The following is a 22,830-nucleotide window of genomic DNA, read 5'->3' on the forward strand; positions in this document are numbered from 1 at the left end:
GAACAGCAAGTTAGAATTTGCTGTGATTGTAAGCCCAGACCCTGCATTTTACCTACAGGAGAATGTAGTCTCACTCTGATGCTGAAAGGCAGTGCAGAAGGATTACATACATATATCACACACCCCCTTCCCAGAAACAGTATTCTTTTGCCTATTTTAGATCAAATAAGGAAATAAATCAATAAATCCTGCTCTCCTTTGTCATTGAGCTTAAATGGTAGTATTGGTACTACTTAAGTTTGTTTAATAATTAGGAAATATTTGCTAAGCATCAGCAAAATTAGTAAAGTGAGAAAATCATTACATGAGCAAGTTGAATAGCATATGGATCACACAGCTATACAAGATGGTTTTCACAAAAAAACAAAACAAAACACCCAAACAATAAAACAAAGTGGAAAAAAAAGCTGTAACACAAAAAATCCAGCACAAATAAATAGGAGCCATACCAAAATTGCAAAATAATTTTCATTACTTTCCTCTCTACACCATGTTGAGCCTGCTTCACATCACCTTCCAATTAATTATTACTGCAACTACCACTAAGCAGCTGACCCCAAGTGTGAGCTCTTCTTCCAGGAAAATACAAGGCAGCTTTCAATGTGTCTACAGTACCTAAGAACTCCCCTTGAGGACAATCCCCACTGTGCTCAAGTGAGTCACTAGCCCTGTTCCTCCTTGTCCCCCTCATTTGAATGAGATGAAGTTCTCTTTAGGGACTATAACTGGTGCACAACTATTTTGTTTTTCATTGCTGTGGTTCTGTGTCCACATCTTTAGCCTCTGGAAGGTATTTTATGTAGAAATCCAAAAACTGTGCTGCACAACTACAAAACCACTTTGTTCAGACATGCAGACTTCAGGCAACAGCAGTAAGCAAAAGGAAATGCTCTTGTAACATAAAAGCTTTTGCTGACTCTTCTATTTTCATCCTACAGACACACTGTAGAAAATTAAATACAAAATACTGAAAATAAAATAATTGTACCTTTCTGATATATCTAAAAATCCATGCTGTATCAATTTTCTCCTAAGTTCTATTGGGAAAATAGAACAAGTGATAATATCTAACTTTTCTTAAAAATTGAACAGTATTTGGAGTACCTAAACACCTGGAGCTGAATTGAATGGCTCTGCTATCATCCACATTATCTGAAAAATAGTCATTTCTGTAACAAAATGGTTACACATGCAAATCAAAAAATGCAGACGTGGTGGTGACAGAAAAATCATCCCAAAACTGGAACGAAACTGTCCTTACCGACTCTGAGATGCAGTGATAATTTCTGTGGCTGGATCTGTGTAATGGCTTCTGGTTTCAGCTTCTCTGCAGCACCTTTCTTACGATTTGTTACCTCTCTGTTTTCGAGCAGCTGTTTGCTGCCTCTGGGATTTTCTATATCTTCCAAAGGGCAGCCTTTGCTCTTCAGTGCTGCCAAGTCATCACACCGGGCAGATGTTGGCTCTCCTTCTTGCAAAAAGTCCTAGAAAACACAGGAAAAAGAGCATCAAGTTTACAGCTATGTGCAAGTTGTTATATTCTACCCACAACTGCTCTTTCTACAACGATCACATATTTTTCTTTTTCCCCAAAGTTCAGTAATAAAACATATGGTCTTGCAATATATTGAATGATACTGCATACAATCAGTGACTACTATTTCCTCCAGGAGTTTGCATCTACTTATACTTATCTCTGTATAAGATGCAAGAGAAAAAAAAAAAATTAAGCTCAATGCCCCCTCCATCAGAAGCATGACATCCCTTTAAATTGGCCACTCTAAAAGTGGCTGCAAGTGAAAAATTCTTTCATTTTCACGTAGTTACCAATAATGTGAACCTGCATATTATACAGCCTGCATTTAACATTCTTTCCTTTTTAATTAAGATAGATAAGTATACCTTGACACTCCACAACAAAGTAACAGCTATATGCTGACAGAACAGGGCAAAGACAGACAACCCTTATTTTGGGGAAATTTAATCTGCAAGCAACATCCATAAGCAAAACCAATCCTTAACTTTGTTCTGAACAACAAAATTATCATTACATCAAACTTTAAAAAAGCTCCAACCTCAAATACAAATAAATAAGGCTTCTAATTGAGAAACTTAGCAATTCTGATTCTGCCTCCTTCCCCAAAATACGCATATAAATAAATGTATACTAAAGCTTGTCAGTTATTGGTGACACAGACCTATAGGAAACCTGATAGCTCAAGGCCAAATTATAAAATCAGTCAATTTAATTTAATTTAATGTTGCAAGTTTATAAGCTGGTTTGGGGAATAGTAAGTAGGCAATAAAATAAAGAAAATAGAAATAAAGATAATTTATCATCTCCTAGTAAGAAACCAGAAAATTTCTTTGTTTCCAATAACAAACCAAAGAAGAGCTATAGAAAACATTTTCATCTGTTTCTAACCTGAAGAAAATATATCAGCATACACTGGTTATATCTTATATTTTGTACCTTCCTGAACTTAATTTTTCTTAACCTAAGAACACACCCTTTTTGTTTCATAATGAAACAAACTACTCACCCACACAAACCTATGTCCTACTCCTCAAGTCTACCAATAACAGAAAACTAAGAGTTGAAAATTTTTCTTTTAGAAGAAAACCGCCCTTCAATCTATCTCCCTACATCTGTCTAAAATTAGCTCTTACTCTAATGTCACTGGAAGAATATAATTAAGCATACCCAGACAGATTCCACATTGGAGTAACTTTAAATAACTATGAGACAGCCTATAGGGTCTGTATACACTCAAGATTTAGAAAAGGAGAAGTAAACACATTGTGAAAAACATTTATACTCAAATCAGGAAAATCATAGCATTTGATTTTTTAAATACAAATAAGTATTGAACTGAAGAACTAGAGGAAACCACTACTAATGGAGACAGACATTTCTATATGGGTAAACTATACACTGAAGTTTAAAAAAAAGAAAAAAAACCAGAACAGATTTCTGCAACACTTACTGTTTTTTTACACCAGCCACAGTTTGGTCCTGCTTGTATACATTCCCCACATGACTTTGCATTTGCTTTTATGCAGTCGCTTCCACCTAGCAAGGAACGCAAATCCGTCACTTCATTTATAAAAGGTGTTTGCAACAACAGCATTTCACTTTGGATCACTCTGGTTTTGTAAAGTTCCAACTACAAACAGGTTATTAACGTGAGATATGACTGACCTACTGCCATGAGCATTTCTCTAGTGAGGATGTTATTTATCCACATAAATAACTGCAAAACAGATACAGTTTTAAAGCAGTAATTAGCTACTGCAGTGCAATCAAGTGCCTTACCTTGCTGGGCACATCCATTCCATATCAAGCAACAGAGGACACCAGCACATGTGAGCAATTTGAAATTAGTCTGCAAGACAAAACCAGAAAACAAACTGGATGATTTATTGTAATGAGTAAAGGCAAAAAAAAATTCACAAACTGTGGACACATGACTGTTTCAGAGGAGACAAGGAATATGGAACAAATGCAAATCTAATTATCTTAGTTGTACCAGGTGGACAGTTTTGCCCTAATACAAACCATGTTTTTGGGCTACACTGGATTTAGAAGACATCAAACAGGGAAGCTTCTTAAATTATTTTGAAATGCTCTTCTGCTAGGTAAACCAGCAAGCCATGAGAAATTCGGAAACACTGTTCACTTGGGGGGAAGAACCCAGACCAATCTTTTAACACCTTATAGAAAAATATTTATGCTCTGAGTGTTATCAGAGAGAGACTTCTAAATAAAGCTACCACAGCAATACAGGACGGAAACAGAGCTTCTATACTCACATCTCTGTTTCAAGATAAACACCAAGGCCCTTTACAAAACATTTTCTTCGGAATCTTCAAAGGGCATTTTAAAGATTAACTCTGCACTTTATACAACAAACTAGAAATTTCCTCTCAAAATATGCACCATAAAGTCTAACCCTGTTTTCTCTTCTTTAAGCAACACAAAATTAATGGATACCACCCATATAAAAGAAAAAAAACCCACTTTGTTCAGTGCTATAAGTATTAAAGAAAGGCAAAATTTAGAAAATTTTTCTACCTTAATAGCAGGTAGTCAGCCAAGGTCAGCTGTCTTTTAAATTTTGATACTATTATAAATTCTATTTCTCTTTTATTCATTATAAGAGTTCTGAGAACTTAGATGATAATGGCCAGTTTCCTTGAACACCCTAAAATGTTGTTGCTAATTAAAGCCTCTCCAGCCATCCTGGAAACAAAAGTATTCTTAATAACTTTTTGTTCTAAAATATATCTTGCAGTATAGCCAAGGAAAAGTGAATTTGGCAGAATCTCCTAAACTGACAATGTAATTTTTCTACAAGACATACTATTTCTCCTATAAATTAGCAACAAAGAAAGCAATGCTCAAATTACTACAGCAGTTGAGCTTTGGATTTTGCACAGTTAAACAGTTGTTGCTTTGCACATCCAGCCAGACCTATCAGAGAAGGATGGCTGCTCCAAAATCTGATGGGGAAAGTTTCAAACAGAAGCCAACCCTTTGCTAACAAATTGTCTCCAACAACAGTAGATGGCTCATATTTTTCTGATAAATCATCCTGGCTCACTTTTCAGTGGATGCTATGGTGAGAGGACAGACAGTGGAATTCAGACACAGGAGAATTAAGAGAATATGCTGTTGAACTACTTTGATAGATGTTATGCATAAGCACAAAAGACATGACTGGTTAAAAATAGGAGCAAAAAATTGTGATTTACATCTTACTTAATCTTACTGTGAATTACATCTTACTTAATTTTTGAACACTACTTATTGCATATATGCAACTCAAATTTTTCTCTGCATACTGCTGCAAGTGACCAGTCCTTCATTCACAAAAACTCTCTCCCAGGAATACTTTTACTAAGTCCCTTTATAAACGACCACCTAAATTCAACCTGCTCAACCACAAACCTTGATCAGAGGGGAATGGTGACCCAAGGAATGCGAGCAGGTGGAAGACAGATGAAGGGACTGAACCAAGGCTTGGAAAGACACTGGCTACATGGTTAGGAGCTCACCTACCAGAGCAGGACTCTGGACAGCAAGTCCTAATCAGGCTGCTCAACTTTTAGGTTCTTCTTTCCTGGTTCTATCATAGGTATGTTGTGTTCAGCAAACCTTGCTTCCCCCAAGCAAAAGGACTTGACAAGCAGTTTTGCTTTTAGTACAGCCCAGAACTAGATGGGCTTTTCAGTAAGAAAAAAGCCAAGCTGCTGACACCAGGTGAGTATTATCTCTTCTGTCAGCCTAGATGAGAAAATTATAAACAGTTCACCTTTTTAGGGCAGACTAAGAATGGATGCACAGCAAGTCCACACAGACTGTATAAATAAGTCAGCAAAGATGTGACACAGTGCTAAAGCTATGATTAAGACCATTTGGAAGAGAAACGCTGCAGTGGAAATGCATCCGCACGATGAAGGCGGTTCTGGGCACAGCGTCCCGGTGAAGTTAACAGGGGAAATGTCCTTTCCCATATATGGCTGCGCCAATGCCTCTCCCGGAGCCACGCACACAGCTCGCTTCCTTCACCTCTACAGCTTTTCCAGCTGCTGGGAAACACAGCAGAGAGCTGCTGGTTTGGATTCAGCCCTGAGTGCTGCCCATGCAAGCAAAGCCACGCACACCCTCGCCCTCCGACCCTCCTGCATTCCCCTGTCAGCACTGGAACTGCCCTCTCGCAGATTTTTCCACTGAGGGAATAAATCCAAACAACTCCCGAGTACACTGGAGGGCCAAATGAAGCCTTTGGAAACCCTTGGTGGAGCTATAAGTAAATGTTGTGTCAGTATTCAACCATAGATGACTGAAACAGAAAAAAACTCTCAATTTTACAAGAAATAAATTAATATTTTTTACACAACATTTAACTACTTTCGATTAGACTTGTTCTCTCTCCCCTTTCTAAATCCTTGAAAAACATTCCGGAATCCTTGAAAAAGTGGGTTTTTTTCTTCCTGAAAAAAAAGCAACTCAAAGCCAAGAGACTGAAATCTCTTTAATAATTGTATCATCACTTGGATCCTTTCTAGAAGGCTGCAAATGGTGTGCTGTTGAAAAACTGATTTTAAAATTATTTCTGCACATTTGTGAACCATACTCTATTTTTGTTAAATATTTTAGGAAAACAAACACGGACATAACCTTAAATGTTCCAATTCAGTGTTTTCCAAGCTGCTTTTTTTTTTTTTGCTGTCTCAACAAACAGTAAGGCTTGAAGAAAAATTTTTATTTGTAAAGTCAGCTTTGATGGAAATCTCTGAAGCTTTTAATTTGAAATGAGAGACTCATTAAGTGGCAACAGAAAGAAGGAAGGATTATTTCTCCACAGAATTTTGAATTTGTAAATTAAGTATTTAGAACCTTCACATTCTGCTAATTATCAAGATATTTAGAAATTAGCCAGTCCACAGGCTTTTAAAATTTATTTATTAGAATGGCAACAGTATCCCTGCAGAAAATTAACTGGGCAAATGGGATCAAGGAAGAAAGGTAACTAATGCAGTTACTAATGCAGTGTCCACCAAGCTGATGGCAAGCACTGCAAAACACTACATGGCATCTGCCCCTACTGCATTCTGAACTGTGCCTTACTGCAAAGCTTTCCATTGAAACACACAATGCAGCAAACATTTCAGTGTGCATAAGAGCTGAGCTGTTTGTGCAGATGCCACCTTTTTGAGGCAGTATCCAGACAGCCAACTTATTCATATCTACCCACACCACTCTAATTGCACTTATAAACCCAGAAATGAATACACAACTTACACTTCTGGATTCACATTTGTGCTTCCCACAGCCTGACATCTCTTAGCATGAGCTGTATTTTCATGGGTTTAAATCTTGGTTCAGAAATGCTGCACGGAATTGATTCCTTCTAGAGCTGATGTTAGGTTTACAGCCACTTTCATGTAGTGCAAGGATGGAAAGTCACTCAAGAGAGCTGCCCCATCCTCCTTGTTGATTATTTGCTCTTGTTAATCAACTTCCTGGCTGATTATTCTTACTGCTTTCCTTTTTGATCAATGCCAGCATTACTGTGGCCACCAGGAGGGCTGGAGCAAGAAAAGATCTGTCTGAAACTAATCCAACAAAGAAAGTGTCTTGTTTCTTCCACCTGGGTAGAAAATCACTTATCCTGGTGTGGCAGAAGTGGTGAGATGATGGAGAAAAAGAGAACTTGGAGGGGGTGGGAAGCAAAAGCTCCTGCTGCTCAGGCAGAGCAGTGATTGTGTGCTGGACTGGTCACTCAGCCAAGCCCCCACCCCCAGGCATGAAGGCTCTGGTTAAAAAAGGAGCAGGAAGAGACACGTTTCTAAAATAAGCAGAATAAAATAGTCTCTGGAGATGCTGTTTCAGAACTCAATGGCTACCCTGCTAAAAAACAGCTCCTTCTTCCCTCCCTCCAGAAGGTTTTCTGGCATTAGCTGAGGGCCATACTTTTCAGTGTGAATTTTATTTACTAGCAGAATTAATCCTGTTGACATTTCTGAAAAAGAACTGAGGGGAAAAGAAGAGACTGAAGAACCAAACAGCCTCAGCGACATGGGACAGCAGTTACACAGACACTACAAATATCTAGCAATAACCTGCAAATACTCTTGACAGCAGAACTCCCACAACAGATGTCATTAATTACAATCCCCAAGTTGCTCACACATGAAACAACCCTTAACATATCTGCTTGTACAACTATTCACTGTAAAGAAGCAATTCACTATAAAAGACAGCAGTAAAATGGTATCTTGCTGTTCTGTTTTGAGAGAAGCATATTGCTGAGTAAAGAAAAAAAAAAGTTTCACATGAAGGACTTGAGTTACTTTTGACTACAGCTTTCAAGCCTGTGGTATAAATTTTCCCACAAATCTTAAATTGGTAACTCTTCATTTATGATCTTCACAGCTACCTTATCTACTTAATCAGCGTTACTGTGATACTGAAGTATAGTTGGAATACACTGCACAGTAAATTCCAGGACCACCATTAAGAAACTATGTGATGCATTCTTCATTAAACAAGCAGAGATTTGGGATAAACACTTGTGCTTGAATTGCCAGCAATTTTAATCAAAGAACCCAATCCTAAACTCAGCCTACAAAACTACTTGTTCCCTTGATGCAGACCAGCCCTGTGATGGCTGCCCTTCACAGAGGCCCAGCTCCTGACCTTGCATCATCAGGGATGAGCTAGCAGACCATCCCAATGAAGGGAAAGTGCATTTGATGGGAAAAGTCAAGATGGACAAGGGAAGTGCAGTCCCAAGAGCAGGACTTTGCAACACACCAATCCAAATGGGAATGCTAAGTGTTGAATGCTTCCTTCAACAGCTTATCTATCTACAATGGCTCAAGGCCACAATGTTCCTTCTGCCCCGGTAACTTCACAGACACGAACGCAGCAGGTTTTGAACTGCTTGCAGTAATATGGAAAGAATGGGATGTTATCCCAGACCGAAGTGCAAAATAAAAAATTCTTTAGTGCTGAAATAACTTTTACACAAAAAGTTCAGCACATCAAGAGTGCTTACTCAAAATGTTTCCTGAGAAAACTTTAAGGCATAAACACTTAAACTACCATGATGCTAGAGCATAAAAGAATCAATATTTCACATTGGACTACACTTCTGTCAGGTATTTCTACGTTAATGGAATAAAACAAGATTCCAAATACTGATGAGAATCACCTCCATAAACACTGTTTTAGCAGGACATCATATATTAAAATAATATATAATAAACCTTATATATAATAAAATATAAGTTAAGACTTAAGTTTCAATTACAAGAGAGTTAAAATCTACAGAAAACTGATTTTCTGCTTCGGTTAGGGAGACCGGCTCCTCCATTCCAGTATGGTTCTGTAAGGTGCCACAATTAGTGTATGTCACTGTTGGTTCAGAAGATTCTCCTCCAGGGTTGTGAGTCCAAAAAGAGGTGAGAATACACATTTCTGCATGCCCAAACCATGAGAAAAAATACTGCAAAACATGACATGAAATGCAACTGCTAAGACTCTGAGTTACACTACATTATTACCCACGGTTTAGTCTTATAGCTCTAAAAAATTTCCCACAAAATCAAGTAGCTTAAAACTCACCAAAAAGGATGGAATGCAGTGGGAAAAATCAGTAGGTGTTAGGCTCTAAAATAACCTTGTGTCTTTTGCTGAAATCCCAGCATGGGCACCTACATCACATGGCCTCTTCAGCAGAATAAATGAAAATGTTCGTGTACAAGTATGAGCAGGCGGAGGCCACAGCTCATGAGAACAGAGCTGGAAAGCTGTTCATGGTATGATCTTGTGTCCCCAGAGTATGGGGTGTTTGCTAGTTTATATAGGACACAGCTGCTTCAAGACTGAACCACTAACTTCACAAGCACTCACATGGTTTGACCATATTATTGCTTATACACAGAATTGCTGGTAATTTGTTTCTATGTTTTACATGAGTTCTCAACTTTCTGACAGTTCTAAATAACGGATTGAGAAGCAACTGGGTATTTTTATGCAAAGTATTTTTTGGTTTTGATTTGAATTATGGAATGGAAACAAATCTGCCCAAGTTAGATGCCTGGCTGCAGGGAATTGTGGTGGGGAAGATTTCTCTTGATGGAAGACATAAATTTCATCTATAATCAGAAAAAATACAGGTAGTGGTTTCAGAACAACTGCAAATGGTAAAGTTTTCTGGTATCTGACATCTCTCTACAATGAGAAAGATAAAATGCAATAGATCCAGCTGAGACATGACAGAAGATGGTAATAGATCCCAGATATTTTACAGTACTGTGGCAAACACACAAAGTAAGGTAACTGGGCTCCAGTCCCCCTCAGCCCCAAAGGGTTTGCATTGCCATTTCCTGGGAATGCTCTATGATCCTACAGGATATACTAGTAAGAGCTTTAATTAAACCAAAGCTGCTACACAGAACAAAAGGCACAGAGACAGAAAACGAACTGCTAGTTTTGTCTCTAGTTTACATACTGAAGGCTCATATAGCAGGAGGTAGGTAAAAAGGTGTCAGTGAGGTTCCAGTTACTGTTCCATGTAATATTTACAGATTTACAGCATATTGTCTGAGAAAAAATAGAGACTTGGGTCCATAATTTGGAGTATTACTTACTCACCAAATGCTCTACTCTGAAGGAAACTGAAGCCAGAAAAACCTTCAGAATGTAGGCTTTTATGGAACACAGCAAACTTATTAAGGCAGGGTAAATGGCATACCATGCCTGATTTCATTGTATTTCTATACGTGTTTCACTGTATTTCTGTGTTTTCACTAGCAAAATATATTGATAATTTCTCTTAATGACAAACTCCTGTAATCAGCTGCACACCTAAGTAATACCCATCACAAGAAAAACAAGTGCAATTTGCAATAGCAAATTGTAAAGAAGACTACTGCTACTAAAGCCCACTCAATTTGTCGCAGAATATTGAGATGGAAGGAACTCACTAGGATCACTGAAGTCCAACTCCTGGCTCTGCACAGGACAGTCCCAAGAATCACATCATGATTTATCTTTTCATGAATATTTCTATTTCAGAACCCACACATGTCCAAATTTCATGCAGATGGTGATGATAGAAGGTAAAAGAATGGGAAAAAGATGCACAGGGACAACTTGAAGATGCAACTACTGACAAAGAGCTTTATCTTGCTAGTCAGCAAACCCCAAATGCAACCTTGATCTCTTCCCTTTGTTCTCAGGCTTTTTGGAGAGCACTGTGGTACAGGCAGGATTAACATTGGTTAGTCAGCACACTTTTGAAGGACCTTTTTTCAAACGGTGTGTACACTGCCATGCACAGACAGGCTGTAACTCATAAACAGATCTTCACAGTGCTACCATACCACAAATCATTACTAATTTAAGAACACTATTTTGCTGCATTAACCATCCTTGTCCTGGCTTGGTTTTTAGGCACATGAGGAGACTATTTGTGTAACACTTTCTTGACCTGCTGAATCCTAATTTGAAGCCAAGATTCAGGAGTTACTTTGGAAAGCATCTCAATGCTTCAAAGACAGGTAATACTTAGACACAGCTCAGAACAACCAACCTGTGTAAAATGACCACATATAGGAAACTGCTGAAGAGCCAATTCAAGTACCCTCTCATGAAAATGTTCTTTTTTATTTAAATATTTTTAAGAGGCAGTTATCCATAAACTGCAATTTACAGCATAAACTTTGACAGCTGGTTTTTTTTGGAAAACTAGACTAACAAACAGGTGTACTGTGCCTAATGTTCAACACTAACTTAGGAGAGAAATAACACTCTGCATGTTCTCCATCAGAACACTCAGAGACTTGCAGCTACACCTCATCAAAACATCAGTAATATGCTTTATGTGTTGATTACCTACAGCTTATACCTAGTTTAAGCTATAACGTTTACATCTCTGACAATCCAGTTTACAACTACATCTTGCTCTACACACTTCTCAAACTCTTGTGCTTATGAAATCCCATGTTGGTGCATCCTGCCCACAGAACCCGGGGATTCCTACAAGGATACTACGAAACTCCTTAAATTTTAGGAAAAGACCAAACAATACAACCTGTTCCTGTGCTGCTTATGCTGGCATGCAAGCACCCTGCAAAGGCAGCACCTCTCCAAGCCTAAACCACTAAAACACACCAAGCCCATTTCTACCGATACTGCGGTTGAAAGTGTTTGTTGCATCTACAGCACCTCTGTACATGCACACCTAGAAAGCTTCTTCTAAGGATAAATATACAACGTGGACATGTGCCAATAACAAAAGTGTGTCATTTTCTTCCCCATAAAATTGTCACTGTCAAAAAAACCCCCTTTTCCATACTCTTTCAAACAAAAACTTCCAATAGTTCATTACAACCTGACTCAAAGCACGTTATCTCCAGAAATTTGTAAGAATTATCACCATACTCAATCTGTTATCAGTAAGCATTTTTCCGTAACAAATATTTCAAGATTTTCATTATTACAAGCATCTCTCCACACAACTGTGATTAAAACAGGACTTAAAATCTGTTGTTTCAGTACATTTCAAAAGCTTTTAGAAGCAGGAGTTATTTTTGCCATAATAACTTAATTTCTTCTCTAGTCTAAATATAACGCCATTTTTTTTCTGGTGGGAGAAAGTGTGAACTGGATATGTAACTTGTTTACATTGTTTTTTCCAGCCTACAAGACTTCTTGACTAAATTTAGAATTTCCATCACAGACAGATTACAATCAGGAATGCCATTCTAGTAGAAAACATGGGGGTCTGTTCTGTGTGGTATTAAATTCCTGCACACTCTGCACCACTTACTACTCCCATAAAGACACTATTTAATTTTGTGCAACTTAAGCCTCACGTTTATCCACATGGGGAAACAAAAAGTTTAGTTAAGCATATAAACATAGCTCTTTTCACAGCTGACTGTAACTGATGCTTCCGAGGCTGTAATGCCTTCATGACTGTCACAACATCTGGCTAAACTTTAATCCAAACTTTTCTGTAATGGGAAAAGCAGAACAGAAGCAAGTATATTCTTAAGTAAAAAACTAGAGAATTCAATAAATGCAAAGTCTCGCTCCTCTATTTCTTTAAGAAAAAGCAATTGCAAATGTGTTGCTGGCTATTGCTGCAGGTACTGCAGGAAGCCAGCAGCTGGCACACCACAAAGAGCAAACTCAGCGGAAACTCGTCTGTTGTTACATGGCAGAGTTCACCCACCAGGAGCTATCATTAACACTCAGGGTACAGTTTCAGCAGCCAAACCCAGATGAAAGCTAACTGCAGCTGAAAGAATCAGTGGTGCTGCAGCATCTCCAAAACAGCAACCTCTGACCCTGCACTACCACTCAGGGACCTCCCTCACCTCCATCCCAAACCAGCTCCACTTGGACCTTGAGCCATCCCTTTCCCCTTCATGTCAAAAGCCACTTCCTGCAAGCCTCAGTGAAAACCAGACCTCTACTGGAACAGAGGAGGGCTGAGGAAATGGCTTCTAAAAATGGGCAGGTGGCTATCAGACTGACTGCCCTTCGAAATTACACTGGCCCCTCTGCTGCTAAACCAGCCTAAACTCAGGCTGCCACAGGCCAGCCATCTTAAGCCGATCTTGGATGACTTGTTTATAAATGCTCTGTAACACAGCCAGCCAGTTTGGGGAACTATTCTGATTTTATTTTTACAGGTTATCAGAATAAATTAGTTGGCTGAAAAAATTAACACAAGCAAAGAACAAAATAGTAACAGATTTTAGGTTTGTTGTTTGTTCATATTTTAGTTCAGAATTTGAATAGCAAGCACATAAAATAATATTTACAGATAATATTCAAATACTATTATAATAACATCAATTTTCTAAAAAGATTCGCTATGTATTACTATTCAAATGCAATTTTGACTTGTGCTGAAACAACTCTCATCCTCAACATTCTTTTAATGCCAGGTAAGTGTTCAGAAAAATGATCATGCAGAAATAATAAAAAACTGGTCATCCCACAGAACTACATACAGCCTTATAAATCTGTATCTATGAGATTTAGAATATAACTTAATTCTCTATATATTTAATTTTTCACAGGTATGTTATGTATTTTTGTGTATATAACTAACAACAATTATTAATTCAAAGGCAGTGATAACTGGCTAGGGAGAAGCACAAACTGAAACAAACAGTGGACTTGCAAAAAGCTTATCAATTTCAGGGAAAAAAAACCCTTCAACCTTAAAAGACTTTTTAATTAAAAAAATCAAAACCACCCAGACTCATCACAAAGTACTTCATAAAAAGCAGTCCTGGACTGAACAATCTGCCTATTCATACACTTCTGAGGCTTTCCAGAGCAGGATTTTAAGCCTGGAGTCCACAAGCTGCTTCTAAGAGCACTGCAAAAGATAAGAAAAGATTTCTCATAGTAGCCAAGTATATCTACCAGTTTGCTACTAGTGAACCCAGGAGACAGCTCAACTTCTCGAGACCCTAAAATTCCCCACTTCGCACCCTTCATCTCTCCGTGCCAACTGCGGACGATACTTTCACCTCCTAGCTGAGCCAGTGGAACAGGCTGAGCAATAACACCTTGCTGAGTGATTTCTCACCTGATCTGGCAAGTTAAGATGGATTACTCAAGTCAGAAGAGCACTGAAGCAGGCACGAGCAGATGCTGTGAGGTTCCACAGCAGTTTATGCCAACTTATCTCTGGACTGCCACAGTGGCACACGCTCTCGCTATGAGTTGCACGCTTTCCCGTTCCTCCCCTGGCTCTGAAGCATGTACCTTGCAATGCATGTGGTCTCTCTGCTGCAACACTGATCTAGCTGAAAATTAATTTTTTGCCAAGCTATTTTTTTAACCAGAACAGTTATTTCAATAACTTAATACAGCCCTATAACTTCCACAGCTGATGCAAGCAGGATGGCAAAACTGTGCAGCTACAGGCAGGAGGGACAGCAGAGACCTACAGCTTGTATAAATTGCTGCAGAACCACATTCCTATGAAAATTAAACACAATTTTAACTAAATTCATGGTTCAAAAGCCATTGGAACATTTTAAAAAATATGAAATTCAGGTAGATTTGAAAACAATTCATCTGCTGCAGAGTGTTGAGTTATCACTAATGAGTGAGCTCTTTTTAACTCTGCAGAGACATACCATTAAAATCGCTTCCAGCTACAAGCAAATGTTAATCATATTAAATACAGACATTATTCATTTAGAAAGTGAAATTGCATTGTGAATAATGCACCAAAAAGAGTATCTGTGCAAAGTCTTTTATTACTATCCAAACATTCTCCAAACCAGCTGGCAATGGTAGAAATGCTGGCAGCAATCTTACACAGTATGGTTAGTCCTGAAGTCGAGTTTTTCACTGAAAAGAGATATCTGTAACATGGCTGTGCAACATTTTAGTCTTGCCTTTGAAAAGTTATGAAAATAACACGTGTAGTGGAGAGAGATAACAAATACATTTAAAAAAATGTTTATTGATTTTATTATGCTTTTTTAACATATAGGTGATATGTACAGTATGTTCTTCCAAAAAAGGAAATTTGCTGTTTCCTTTTTTATGCTGAAGTCCACACCCAGGAAAAATTACTGAAATTTTTGTAGATTAATTTCTCACACTGATTTGTATTTGCATAGAGGTGACAAAAACACCACAAAAAATGACTCCCCATTTTCGAACTGCACAGCAAAAGCAAAGAACAAATGTTATCTTCTAAAATGTTACACTTTCAGATGTTTTGGAAATGCAGATAAGTTACATTCATATGTAATTGAAAGACAGATTTTTAATCTACTCGGACACAAAACCAGCAAATAGAAAATTCAAAAACTGCCAAGCCTTGTATACTTTATGCAGAAGGGCTATGGCATGCCTTTCAGCTTTGGGACAATCTCCACCTGGCATCACAAAGTCAGAATATCAACACACACTAAATACAACCTTGCAAAAGCACAAAAGGAACCCCTGAGAAGGTAATTGTTGACTTTACCGTAAGCCCACTAAAACTAATTTCCTAATACACAAGCAAATAAAACATCAGTGTAATAAGAAAAAAGCCCAGCCAGAACTCACTGGCAGCACATCAACCATGCTTACCCTAGCCAACCCTGCAGATGGTGATAGCAAAGATTTCCTCATTTCTCCTTTTCATTAACAGAAGAGGGAGCATTTCACTTGCTGACTGGACAAGCATAAAGCCTTTGGCCACTCCATTCTCAAAGATGTGTTAGCAATATCAAAAGTCACCCCAATACAAAATTCATTCCAAGTTTATCGATAACCAACTACTAAAATGTGTCATCTTTTGACACCCAGTAGAGTGCTTTGATTTACCATCAAAAAGATTACATTCTTTTGTATTTATCTCCACATCAGAAACAGACCTTCCGTTTAGCTTTACTCATCTTTATACAAAACCTCTTTACCCAAGATCTGGAAAACCAGACAGCTGAGGATCTAGGCAGAGCTGGATGTTGCCAATTTAATACTTAAGCAGCTGAATTTGTGGAGGGTGCTGGCCAAGCTACTAGAACACCAGGCCCTTGAAATGACCTCCTATGGTCCCCAGGATGCTCGTGGATGCTCTGGTTACCCCACTGCTCACTGGGAGAGCATCCTCTGCTTTGTGGAAGATCATCCCCAGCAGGTCTTGCCAGCCTACAAGGAGCCAGAGCAGATGAGGACAGACCAGATGGCCTTGTAGAGCAGCTTCCTGCACAAGGGGAGATGTGACTCTTGTGCCGCTGCCTGAGGTTAGCACACGTTAAGACACATTAAACTACAATTCTACCAAAGAAAATTAGGAAACACCAGAATGACAGCTTAGCCTCCTTTTCCCCTTGCAAAATGGACACATCTCAATATTTACTTTAAGGGCAAGATTATGCCAAACTACACATGCCAGGCTCAGGTTTGTTTTCCAGAAACCAAGTATGCACTGATATCCAGGATACCACCTTTGACTCATCACCATTTCATAAGTGAAATACTGACTCCTTCTAAATTAATCTAATACAATTATTTTTCTTCTCTTTTAAATAACCACAAATCAGTCATCTTTGAACGAGGGAAAGTTCAGTGTTTCAGTTCAACCCAATATATAATTACTGTTTTTCATTCTACCACAAAGGATGAGAAAAGAAGAAAGATTTCTCTTTTTCCATTCAGCTTTCATATAAAAAATGGAAGTTTTTTATTTGTACATCTAAAAAGTTAAAAAAAAATTGTTAATAGCTATAACAGAAAATTAACTACATGCAAGTACTTCTTTGTAGTATAAATACTAGAGAAATTTATAGTTTAAAACAAGAATTCACACAAACAACAGCCCTTCTTCCTGCTTCCTGCACTAGAACGTACCAAGAGAAGAAGTTAAAACTAAGTGAGTCAAAACTTGCACTAAGTTAAGTAAGTGATCTCATACAAAACATAAAGCAGAAATAAAGAGAACTACAATGATGCTAATCATTTGGGGGAGGAAATACTGGCATTAGATATTGCATATGTTTCAGTTTATGAGCATTAAAAAGAAGAATCTGCACTTAAATGTGGTCTTACAGATTAGAATTTTTGAGAAAGCAACTTCTATAGTCTAATGATTTGCTGGCAAAATGTGAGAACTGCACTAATTTAATGAAGATTCACAAAATATTCTTCTGTTATAGAATGGAATGAAAGGGATGGTTAGAAGAGATCAGTATCTTCTTAGCTCTTAAGAGCAATAACAACATTAAGATTCCAGCCTCAGCTTTGTTACTCAAAACTTTCCCCTTTAATAAAACCACAAGAATAGTAATGGTATTTTGTTGCTGCTGTTGGAAAAGGAAAAAAGCACATGAAACTGCTTTTAAGACAGAAAGTGTGTTTCATAACCCATTTTGCAGCTGACTGTAAAGAGAAATGAGAAAGATTTAGCAAAAAAAAAAAAAATCATTAATATATTAAAGAGCGTCTGCTCAGTGACACCCCAAATATGATTACAAGTGGGAATTCTAAAAAAAGAAAACATTAATATTATAGTCTCATCAGGCTAATTCCCCTACCACGTGCTTGGTTATGTGCAAATATTGTTATAGATTGGCAGCTTTACCATCTCTTTGAACATATTCAATCCGCTAATGGGAGAATATAATAGCCCACGAAGTCCACTAACCACTCTGATTAGTTTATGAATAGAAAAGTAAGAGTAGGTGGTTATTATAAAGATATAGGATGTTTAATAACAACATTCTGCTAAAGAGAGCACCTTTAGTACTGAAAAAGGCAATCATATTATTTAGTGATGTATAATAAGATGCCTAGTGCCTCATTTTTCATTCACAGAAGTTAGAATTTTAATTTTCTGTGTAACATTCCCAACAGAAGCTGTTCAGCAAGCTTATATGTGTCTTAAATTGAGCTAGAAACTCACACAGCTAAAGCATACCATTTCTTACAATGGTATATAAGCTGTGTATGCTTTTTACTGGTACTTACACTAATAATGGTGGGAGAGAAAAAATTTGAAGAAAAATTTAAAGATAAACTTATTCTGACTTACAGTTATAGGAGTTTAGGTTACTGGACCACTCCTATGCAGGACAAATTAGAAAACAAAAAAAAAAAGAAATAGACTTTGTCTTCCCATTTGTGGGTAAACACAAAAATGGCTTTGTAGGCTACCCCAGAAACGCCATAACCACAACAACCGACAGATACTGGTCAATATTGTGGTCCCCTCTGGTTACCGCATGACAAGAAACATCATCTTTTTTAGAAAGCTGGCAACACAATGCACCACAGAGCAGAGCAAGGAGGAACTACACAGAAAAAAAGGAGAACTTATCTGCCACCATAAATGACACTATTCAGCAGTATTAGAACTAACCAAGAGATTTTAATTTTCTGACACCAAAAGGAGCATTAAATCAGACATAGATACAGCCAGTATCTGCTCAGGAGACAGAGATGCAGAATTTGTTCATCTCTTCACAAATCTGTGATACTCCCTCCCTCTTGAAAAGCAAACAAACATCCTCTTCAGAAAAAAAACCAGCTAACTCTCCCCTACAACAAAAACTTATTGTCATGTACAGCTTTGAGATGTGTTTGTCTAAAAAACATTCCTGCACACCTACACCCAAGCAGAAGCCTGAAAAACCCTTGAGTATCAAACCAGCAACATTAGAACTGGCAGTGAGAAGGCTGCTATTAGAACGTGACTTCAAAGCAAGGAGAGTGGGGCAAGTGAAACAATTTGTAGAATCAGCAATATAAAGACAGATGGGAGATGAGAAGCAGGAAAACACAGACTGAATTCTGAGTTTTATGCTGCTGGGAGACCAGAAATTTTCTACCAGGCACAGAATATAGCAGCTGACTTAAAAATCTAGTCACAGGGGAATAGTACACATACTGGCAAGTACTTTTTAATGACACTTCCAAAATAAATCTAACTACATACTGCTTTAATTACATTTTTAAGATTAATTTAATTTATGTAATTGCTTTATGAGCTCTATCAATAGAAGCAGCTTAAAAGGCAAAGAAAAAAAAAAAGTAAAAAAAGGCACTCCCAACAAGGACTCCCTCTCAGAGGGCCGACAGCAGGTCCTAAGAATTAAAAGAATGCCAAGGGGATTTGCCATCCTAATAAAAAGTTGGAAAAAATAAATCACTTGACATTCTAGAAAAGCAAAGGAGGCAAATAGGCTCTGCTATTGTAAAGTATGGATTCTGTCTTTTCTGGATATATCTAATCAATGTCTTTTCCAAGTGCCATGTGAGGTGAGCATGAGCAATTTTAACTAGTGATTAATACTTATTTAACTTTATTTGTGCAATGTCTCACTGATTACAATAGTCTGTCTTACATGGAAGGGGTACAAAATATTCGGAAAGGAATGAGGAGGAAGAGGAAGGACAGGTATACCAATGGCCAGCAAGCTCCATCCAGCCTTCCTCCACTCCCCACACCATGTGAGGAGAACTACCAGAGAAAGTGGCACAGCTCACACATCTGCCTCCTGTGCAGCAGTGACAGGTGACACAAGCCAAGCCTGCACGAGGCATCATGAGCTGGTCCATGCCAAAGAAACCCAGGCCCCTGGACCATGTACAGGAGAGGAACAACAGGGACTCTGCACGGCTGTCCAGAGAAGGAAAGGGAGCCCAGTGCAGAACTAGAGCCTTTGCTTACTAAAAGGGTCCCATCAAGAGAAGGCACTTCACAGCCTGTTGAGCAATCACAGCTGCAGTACCTTGTGTCAGTACCAGGAGCCACAGCCAACCATGAAGCCTGTAGCAGACTGATGAGAAGCTGGGACAACCACAAGCTAAGAGAGCATCACATCACCCAGCTAAATAAGACTGAGTGGAAAGGTAGGCATGACAACTATTTACAAACAACTGATGGGCACTCCTACCAGCAACAGCACGGGAATTATATTCAGGGCAAGGGAGACCACAGCACGCACCCATCCCATGTGTGCACGGCTCTCCCCAAGTTCACCTTTCTGCTACCCAACTTATCTACTTCCTGCTGCTACAGCAAACAAGATTTTTTCAAATCTGAACTATAGCAGAGTTACCCAATGAGAGGTATAGAGAGGATGGTTTAGACAGAGGAATGTAATCATGAATCAGGAAGAAAGAACAGCAGGAAAAGTTCTCAGACAGTTTTTTTTTAGCTTTGGGAATCGCTTCCCAAAGGAAGTGGTGTAAGGCTAACCACTTGAGTCATTTAAAACACTCAAGACAGAACACTAAAATTCTGCACTCCCATCAGAAAATCATGCATATTCTCAAAGAAACAAGTATCCTCCGAATCAGTTCTTCAGACGGGTGGGCATTACTGAGGACATGGCACAGATCAGACACCTGAACACAGAGAGCAGAATGAGCTCCCTGGCTGCACCCACAAAGAACACCAATTTTAACTGCTGACATCTCATGTTGAAATAAATATGGTTCATTTATCATGTGGCTGGCAAACAGATACAGCACTTACCAGACCTAACTTTGATTAAGGTAAGATTATGCATGCCTGTCAGCTCTTCACCTTTCAGCTGAAACACCTTTGAAAAGGACAAAAGTTGAAGGTGTTCACATCTTAAACTTGTCTTGTCTTGCCAACCTATTGCCAATGGCTCAGTGTTTTTGCAACCCTTATAAATAGAGCCTTAGGCATGCTTGCAAAATGCTACTTAATCATTTCCCAGAGGCAAGTAATATTTTTTGTGACAGGAGAATGAATCATCGGTTTTGTCACTGAGATGGATGTGGACAATGAATGTCTTTGCTACTCTTAGTCTTGTTTAACTTAGTCTAATTTATATCTTTCTGGTAGTATAATACTACTTAAAAAAACCCCATACAAACAACCAAGAACAACAAAACCCCCTCAGTGCTACCAAGCTGCCTCATTTCTCAAAACTAAATTTTCTCATGCTACCATCATGACCTACCAAACGATCTGTGTGCCAGGAGTACAAATTATTTGAATCTGTTTCCACATACATAAAGTCCTGCTTCATTCCAACACCTCAGCACACAAGTAGCATTAGCCGTGAGTGGTTCCACTAATCTAAATGGAGACAATCCTAAAGGTTTGTGTATCTTGGCATGAACAGGACTCTAGCAGCAATGGCAAATCCACCAGAAAAATCAACATTTTCACCCAGCTATGTGCACATGTGCTGGCAGGAATGGACTCCTGTATTCTATCAAGGACAAATGAAGAAGCAAACATGAATGCTGATCAACTTTTTTTCATAAACAGTCACAAAGACTACCTAATGAGTTTAACAGGCAGTCAGACACTTATTCCATAACATAAAGACATCTGACACGGGCCTAAACAGTGAGTCAGAATGAATTTCCCATCGCTTCATGTTTCCTTCCAAGCACCACTAAACGAAGGCAAGAATAGGAGACAAAGCACTGCGCTACTGCTGTAAGATTTTTCAGAAATCCCCATGTGGGACATGGCAGAGGCCTCACATTCCCACTTCCATCCTGTCACAAGTTTATAGCAAGCTACAGAGGCTCAGAGCCGGTTCGGACGGATCGAGCACGGAACGCTGCACTGCGACCATCCCGTCATTCAAACTGCACATACCCGCTCCCAGGGTTTCTGCAGGTACGTGCAGGTCAAACCCTGGGTGCTCCAGTTCCTGCACTGCCTCGCTCCTTTCGTTCCCATTCCCGCAACTCCAGCGCCCGCTTCCCGCGGAAGGCACCTTCCCCCTCCGGACCGCCCGCCCTCGCCCGAAACTTTCCAGCCGAGCGCTGCCGCTTCCCGGGCAGCGCAGGGCACGGCCCCGGCACGGCCTCCGTCCCTCTCGGAGAGGAGCGGCCGGGCAGGGCCGGCCCCGAGCGGACAAAGGCCCGGCCGCCCCGGCGGCACGGGAGGCCCGAGGCCGCCGTCCCGCCGCCACAGGAAGCCGCAGGCCGGGCCCGGCACCTTCCCGCCCACAGCGCCGGGCGGGCACGGCGGGAGGCGGCGCCCCCTCCTCCGCCCGGACCGGCGCCGAGGGACCCGCGCGCGGGGCGGCGGCGGCTCCGGGCGCGGGAAGCGGCGCTGCGGTCCCGCCCGCCCGCCGGAGCCCGCCCGAGGCGCTGAGCCCCGGGGCGGCCACAGGCACCGCTCATCTGCTCCCGGCCGGCTGCGACCCCCGCCCGTCCTCCCGTTACCTCGGCCATGGCTCCGGGCAGCGGGCGCGCTCCGGCCCGCCCGGCTCGCTGCGGCTCCCTCTGTCCTGGGCTGGGCTGGGCGCGGCGGGACGCCCGGGCTCGCTGCTCGCTGGCTGCCCGCCGCCGCCTGCTCCGAGCTGCAGCGGGAGCCCGGCCCGCGGGGGAGGGGAGGGGAGGTCCGCACTCCGCTTTACCCGCCCCGGAAACACATTCCTCCCCGCTGCCGTCAAGCGGGCCGGGGAGGTGTCTGCGGAGCGGCGGCGGGGATGGGAGAGCCGTGCTTGAGGCGGGGCTGGGTGCCCGCGTCTCTCCCGCTTCCATCCGTGCCGCCCGCCAGCGCCTTATTTGGCGGCGGAGTGGCCGCTGGGGCTGGGGCTGAGCCGGGTTGGGCTATGAGGCTGGGGCTGGGCTGGGGCTGGGGCTGGGGCTGGGGCTGGGCCGGGCTATGGGGCTGGGGCTGGGGCTGGGGCTGAGCCAGGTTGGGCTATGGGGCTGGGGCTGGGGCTGGGGCTGAGCCGGGTTGGGCTATGAGGCTGGGGCTGGGGCTGGGACTGAGCCGGGTTGGGCTATAGGGCTGGGGCTGGGCCGGGTTGGGCTATGAGGCTGGGGCTGGGGCT

General features: G+C 40.6%; 1 protein-coding gene across 2 annotated transcripts in view; it reads right to left on the reverse strand.

The window, feature by feature from the left end:
* ITGB1 (integrin subunit beta 1) overlaps positions 1 to 22,381 on the reverse strand; it is a 42,029-nt gene extending 19,648 nt beyond the window's left edge. Inside the window, exons 1-4 of one of the 2 annotated variants that reach the window (XM_056483694.1) lie at positions 22,214 to 22,381; positions 3,317 to 3,386; positions 2,988 to 3,073; positions 1,262 to 1,484 (exon numbers count right to left, since the gene is read on the reverse strand). In XM_056483694.1, coding sequence (XP_056339669.1) covers positions 1,262 to 1,484; positions 2,988 to 3,073; positions 3,317 to 3,386; positions 22,214 to 22,222 — 388 coding nt within the window. In that variant the 5' untranslated portion in view covers positions 22,223 to 22,381. Of the gene's footprint in view, positions 1 to 1,261; positions 1,485 to 2,987; positions 3,074 to 3,316; positions 3,387 to 21,638; positions 21,972 to 22,213 lie in introns of those variants that run through there. The other variant, XM_056483695.1, reaches the window with a different exon arrangement.
* Between the last annotated feature and the right edge of the window lie 449 nt (positions 22,382 to 22,830).

Source organism: Oenanthe melanoleuca, chromosome 2 (assembly GCF_029582105.1).
Source record: "Oenanthe melanoleuca isolate GR-GAL-2019-014 chromosome 2, OMel1.0, whole genome shotgun sequence".
NCBI classification, from domain to species: domain Eukaryota; kingdom Metazoa; phylum Chordata; class Aves; order Passeriformes; family Muscicapidae; genus Oenanthe; species Oenanthe melanoleuca.